This window comes from Setaria italica, chromosome VII (assembly GCF_000263155.2).
Source record: "Setaria italica strain Yugu1 chromosome VII, Setaria_italica_v2.0, whole genome shotgun sequence".
Classification (NCBI taxonomy): domain Eukaryota; kingdom Viridiplantae; phylum Streptophyta; class Magnoliopsida; order Poales; family Poaceae; genus Setaria; species Setaria italica.
The window spans coordinates 4,639,952-4,646,427 of NC_028456.1; the positions used below are offsets into that span (position 1 = coordinate 4,639,952).

The window sequence follows — 6,476 nt, forward strand, 5'->3', positions numbered from 1 at the left end:
ACCGGCTTGCATGTCAAGCTGGCGGGGCGGACGATGACCTGTTTATCATCCGCAACCTACCCCTTTTTCTGGCAGACTCCACGCGAGCCTGGCTAGAACATATCCCTTCAGGACGCATCCGCAACTGGAACGACCTGAAAGAGGTTTTCGTAGGAAACTTACAAGGGACGTACACGCGCCCCGGCAACTTCTGGGATCTTCGGAGCTGCCGCCAGGAGGCGGACGAGTCCCTCCGGGATTACATCCGGCGCTTCTCCAGAAAGCGCACTGAGCTCTCCAACGTCGCCGACACCGACGTCATAGGAGCCTTCCTAGCAGGGACCTCTTGCCGGCCCCTCATCCACGAGCTAGGGCGCCGAGGCCCGCGAACCACGGAAGAGCTCCTCAACATCGCCACTAGCTACGCCTCTGGCGAAGAGGCTGTCGGAACGATCTTTGATCGTTCCAAGGGCAAGGCGAAACGGGAGGAGGACGCCGACGAAGGCACCTCCAACTGCCAGCAGAAGAAGAAGGGCAAGCAGCGGCGCGAGGCCCCCCTCGTGGCCGCAGTCGTGCGCAAGCGGGGGCAGCCACCCCCCGAAGGCGCTCCCGGCTTCTTCGACAAGCTGCTCGAGGGACCGTACCCGAACCACGAGTTCCCCGTCAAGCACGCCTACAAAGACTGTAACCTCATGAAGAGGTACTTTGTGGGCAATCCGGTGAAAGGCGACCGGAAGCGGAAGCCCAATGAGGAAAAGAAGGGCGACGAAGAGAAGGAAGATGGCTTCCCTAAAGTTGACGGCTGCTTCATGATCTTCAGGGGCTCCGTAGTGTACGACACCAAGCGCCAGCAAAAGCTGGAGCGCCGGGAGGTCTACGCGGCCGAGCCTGCGACTCCGGCTTTCCTTGATTGGTCCGGACCGGCCATCACCTTCGATAGGTCCGACCACCCGGGACGCATCCGGCATCCGGGGCGTTACCCACTCGTCGTCGACCCCATCGTCGGTACGACGCGCCTCACCAAGGTACTCATGGATGGGGGCAGCGGCCTCAACCTCCTCTACGCCGAGACTCTCGACGCTATGGGGATCGATCGCTCCCGCCTCCGTCCCAGCATGGCACCCTTCCATGGCGTCGTGCCAGGGAAGTAGGCGACGCCTCTTGGGCAGATCGACCTGCCTGTCACGTTTGGGACCCCTTCCAATTATAGGAAGGAGGTCCTCACCTTCGAGGTGGTAGGTTTTCGCGGAACCTACCATGCCATCTTGGGACGGCCATGCTATGCAAAGTTCATGGCAATCCCCAACTACACCTACCTCAAGCTCAAGCTGCCGGGGCCCAACGGGGTCATCACCGTCGGCACAACCTTCCAGAAGGCATATGAGTGCGACGTGGAGTGTTGCGAGTATGCCGCGGCCATCACCGTCACCAGCGACATGGCGGTCCAGCTTGCTGAGGTGATCGAAGATCGGCCCGACGCCAAGCAGTCGAGTACCTCCTTTGAGCCCACCGAAGGTATCAAAGAAGTCCCTCTCGATCCCGGCTGTTCCAATGGCGGGGTTGTGCGGATCAGCGCGGCCCTATCCCCTAAATAGGAAAGCGCGCTCGTCGATTTCCTCCGCGCGAACAGCGACGTCTTCGCGTGGAAGCCCTCGGATATGCGAGGCATCCCGAGAGAAGTCGCCGAGCATTCCTTGAACATCAGGGCTGGCTCCAAACCAGTGAAGCAAGGCTTGCGCCGTTTCGATGAAGAAAGGCGCAGGGCCATTGGTGAAGAGCTCCAGAAGCTCCTGGCGGCCGGGTTCATCAAGGAAGTGCGCCACCCCGAGTGGCTAGCCAATCCTGTCCTTGTACCGAAAAAGAACGGGAAATGGAGGATGTGTGTCGATTATACCAGTCTCAACAAAGCGTGTCCAAAGGATCCGTTTCCTTTGCCACGCATAGATCAAATAGTCGACTCAACCGCCGGGTGCGAAACCCTCAGCTTCCTCGACGCATATTCCAGCTACCACCAGATCGCGATGAAAGAGGCCGACCAGCTCGCTACCTCCTTCATCACCCCCTTTGGTCCCTACTGCTACGTTAAGATGCCGTTCGGCCTCAAAAACGTGGGGGCTACCTTCAAGCGATGCATGCTGAAGTGCTTCGGGGATCTCATCGGGCGGACCGTTGAGGCCTACGTCGACGACATCGTGGTTAAATCCAGGAAGGGCGACCAGCTCGTTCCAGACCTCGAGCTAGCCTTCGAAAGGTTGTGGGATAAGCGTATTAAGCTTAATCCCGAGAAGTGTGTGTTCGGTGTCCCAAGGGGCATGCTGTTAGGCTTCATCATCTCGGTGCGCGGCATCGAGGCAAACCCAGAGAAGATAGCGGCCATCGGCGACATAGGGCCGATCCGGAACGTAAAGGGAGTGCAGCGCGTCATGGGATGCTTAGCATCCCTAAGCTGCTTCATCTCGCGCCTCGGCGAGCGAGGTCTTCCTCTCTATCGGCTCCTGAAGAAATCCGACCGCTTCGAATGGACCAGCGATGCCCAGGAGGCGCTTGACCGACTCAAGGACCTCCTGACGAAGGCCCCAATTCTAGTCCCGCCCACCGACGGCGAGACCCTTCTGCTCTACGTTGCGGCGACCACCCAGGTGGTCAGCGCGGCCCTAGTAGTGGAGCGGTAGGAGGAGGGGCACGCTCTTAAGGTACAACGCCCGGTGTACTTCATCAGCGAAGTCTTGTCCGAGTCCAAGGCACGATATCCGCAGATCCAAAAGCTCGTCTACGCCGTCCTCATCACGAAGAGGAAGCTGCGTCACTACTTCACCTCCCACCCGGTAACAGTCGTCTCTTCATTCCCGCTTGGTAAAGTAATCCGGAACCCGAATGCAATAGGAAGGATCGCGAAGTGGGCGCTTGAGCTTATGGACCAGGGTATCACCTACGTCCCCCGCACCACCATCAAGTCCCAGGTACTTGCCGACTTCGTGGCCGAGTGGACGGAGGTACAAGCACCGTCGGCGACAAAGGAGCAGGAGTACTGGACGATGTACTTCGACGGGTCACTGATGAGGGCCCGCACCGGAGCAGGCCTCGTCTTCGTCTCTCCGTTGGGCGTGCGCATCAGGTACATGATCCTCCTCCATTTTCCTGCATCCAACAATGTCGCTGAGTATGAGGCCCTACTCAACGGGCTCCACATCGCCATCGAGCTGGGAATCCGTCGGCTAGACGTCCGGGGCGATTCTCAGTTGGTCGTCGAGCAAGTCATGAAGGAGTGGAGCTGCCACGACCCCAAAATGGCCGCCTACTGCAACGAGGTCTGTAAGCTCGAGGACAAGTTCGACGGGTTGGAGCTCAACCACGTCGCAAGGCGCTTCAACGAAGCCGCTGACGAGCTAGCGAAGGCAGCGTCCGGCCGGATGCCCGTCCCCGACGGCGTTTTCGTTAGCGACCAGCTGAAGCCTTCAATCCGTTATCTGGAGCCAGCAGGGGTCGGCGAGGCATGCCCAGCCCTGGGGTCGGGACCCGAGCCGGGGGAGGTCGGCAGCGCGCCACCTGTCCCGGGCCCGAGCACCGGTCCCGAGGGAATCAACGCTGCCTTACCCGACCTGGCCCTGGAAGCCAAGCCATCCGACCCCGTGGTTATGGAAATCGCGGCGGGCCCCGCGGTGGGGGCCGACCCCCCGACCGACTGGAGAGACCCGTACCTCGACTACCTTGTCCACGACACGCTCCCGGCAGACAAAACAGAAGCCCGCAGGATCGCGCGCCGTGCGAAATCCTTCGCCATCATCGACCAGGAGCTCTACAAGAGAAGCCACATTGGGATCCTCCAGCGCTGCATCCCGATCGAGGAGGGAAAGGCGCTGATCCAGGATATCCACGCCGGGGCTTGTGGTCACCACGCTGCGCCTAGGATGCTTGTTGGCAACGCCTTCCGACAGGGATTTTACTGGCCAACCGCGGTCGCAGATGCTACCCAGGTAGTACGCACCTGTGAAGGATGCCAGTTCTTTGCCCGCCAAACTCACCTGCCTGCGCAGGCGTTGCAAACCATCCCCATCACATGGCCGTTTGCGATCTGGGGGCTGGATCTCGTCGGACCCTTCACCCATCTGCTCATCGCTGTCGACAAATTCTCCAGGTGGATCGAGGCAAGACCAGTGGCGCAAATCAGGTCCGAGCAGGCGGTACAGTTCTTCACCAATATCATCCACCGCTTCGGGATCCCAAATTCCATCATTACCGACAACGGCACGCAGTTTAACGGGAAGAGATTTCTCCAGTTCTGCGACGACCACCACATTCGAGTGGATTGGGCGGCAGTGGCGCACCCCCGCACGAACGGGCAAGTCGAGCGAGCCAACGGCATGATACTCCAGGGTCTCAAGCCACGGATCTTCGACCGCCTTAAAAAGTTCGGCGGACGGTGGGCTGCGGAACTCCCAGCAGTCCTCTGGAGCTTGAGGACGACCCCCAGCCGGGCGATGGGGTTCACCCCGTTCTTCATGATCTACGGGTCAGAGGCCATTTTGCCCACCGACCTAGAGTACGGGTCGCCAAGGGTCAAAGCATACGACGAACAGGGAAACCAGGCATCACTCGAGGACGCACAAGATCAACTCGACGAGGCGCGAGATGTAGCCCTACTACACTCGGCTAAGTACCAGCAGGCCCTACGGCGTTACCACAGCCGCAGAATACAAGGCCGCACCTTCAACGTCGGTGATTTAGTGCTCCGCCTCGTCCAAGATAACAGGGGTCGGCACAAGTTGACTCCCCCATGGGAAGGCCCGTTCATCGTCGTACAAGTACTACGGCCAGGCACCTACAAGCTGGCAACTCCCGACGGGCAAATCTTCAGCAACGCCTGGAACATAGAACAGCTAAGGCGCTTTTACCCATAGCTTTTACTTCCAAGTTATGCATAATCTTGCCGTCTTTTCCGTTCTTTCCTTTAAAGCTCAGGGGCATCCGACCCTGGCCTCGTCCCAGGGTCGCATACCCCTCGGGGGCTACCAGTTTTGTTCTTCTACGAAAAAAAAGAAACCTTGAGCCACCTTGGCTCAGGCCTTTTCCTTTAAGCTCAGGGGTATCCGACCTTGGCCTTGCTCCAGGACCGCATACCCCTCGGGGGCTATCAGGGGTCCCGACCCCAGCCGCTGGGCGCCACCTAAAAAGAAAACGGTTTTTTCTTTTCTCAGACCGAACACTCCCTTTCTAGTTCTTTGGATGCAAAAAAGATAAGGATGCGTGAACGGTGTTCAGGCATGTTGTGATCGGACCACGGAAAAACCTACGCCCCAGCGGCTACGACACCTTCGCTCATCAAAACTTACTGACGCACCCGGCAACGCATCCTAAGCTTTCGAGTCCAAAGGAATAGTAAAGGGAATCGGGTTTGGCATGCAACAAAAGTCATAGAACAGGCCCGTATGGCCAACGCACAACGAGTTCAAAGACTGACATAAGTACAAACTTTTTGGGCACAAGCCCGGTACAGCTAATTCGTAGAGGGGTCGGCAGGAGCGGCGGCTTCAGGGTCAGCAGAAGGGGCGGCTTCAGGGTCGGCAGGAGCGGCGGCTTCAGGGTCGGCAGGAGGGCCAGCTTTAGGGTTGGTAGCAGGGGCGGCTTCATCCTCCAGGAGCTTCGCGAGGGCCTCCGCCGGTGCGGTCACCCCGGCGTCGATCTCGTCCAGCTCGGCTTCGGTGTAGCCGGCGCAATACCCTTCACTCATCCCGGCAAAGTTAATGCCGGAATAGTGAGAGCCGAAGACCCCGAAGGCTCACCGCACGCCAAGGCGAAGCGCGTCCACGGCGATCTCGCGACAGCGACGGTGCACCTCGAGGACACGAGCCGGCAGAGAGCTCGATCCCTCCTCCGGAGCTACACCGAAGTCCTCGTAGATGACGCGGACCGCATCTCACAGGGCGCCGTGCTCACCGTGCTCCTCGTCGAGCAGAGCCCGCAAGTTGGCAATCTCACCTGCAGAAGCCACCCAAAAAATCCCACCGAGTCAAAAGAGCAGAACACAAACGGCACAAGAACGCAGGGACAGAAAGAACCTCACCGTCGGCCTGGGCCTTCAACTCACGCTCCCGGTCGGCGCCGCGGGACAAGGCGGACTGAAGCCCCTGCACTTGCAAACGGAGTTGATCGTTCTCCGTGCGGAGGGCTCCACGCTCCCCCCTCAGCTGCGCCAGCTCCTCGGCGTCACGGCGGGCCCTCTCAGCAGCAGCAGCTTTAAGCCCCTCAGCATCGCGGCGGGCCCTTTCCACGACAGCCTGGAACTCCTCGAGGTCGAGGCGGGCCTTCTCGGCGACGGCCTGGAGCCTGGCCTCCGCACGCCGCGCCTCCTCTAATGCCGCCCGCTCACGCCCCTCCAGGTCGCGGACGGCCCCCTGGGCGGCGCCAAGCTGCAGGGACAAGTCCCTGGTGCGCTCCCTTTCGGTGTTGAAGCGCTCCCAGAGACCCTGCTGCCGCCGGAGGAAATCAGATTTCCCCCG

General features: G+C 60.0%; 1 protein-coding gene and 1 pseudogene across 1 annotated transcript; both read left to right on the forward strand.

The window, feature by feature from the left end:
* Nucleotides 1-1,010: 1,010 nt before the first annotated feature.
* Nucleotides 1,011-1,574, forward strand: LOC111257901 (annotated as a pseudogene).
* A 2,130-nt stretch (nt 1,575-3,704) lies between these two features.
* Nucleotides 3,705-4,445, forward strand: LOC111257897 (the record flags this gene model as incomplete). The annotated part of the gene is made up of 2 exons (XM_022828230.1): nt 3,705-4,067; nt 4,233-4,445. Coding segments are annotated over 2 exons (576 nt in total), but the record flags the coding sequence as incomplete, so codon positions are not given.
* Between the last annotated feature and the right edge of the window lie 2,031 nt (nt 4,446-6,476).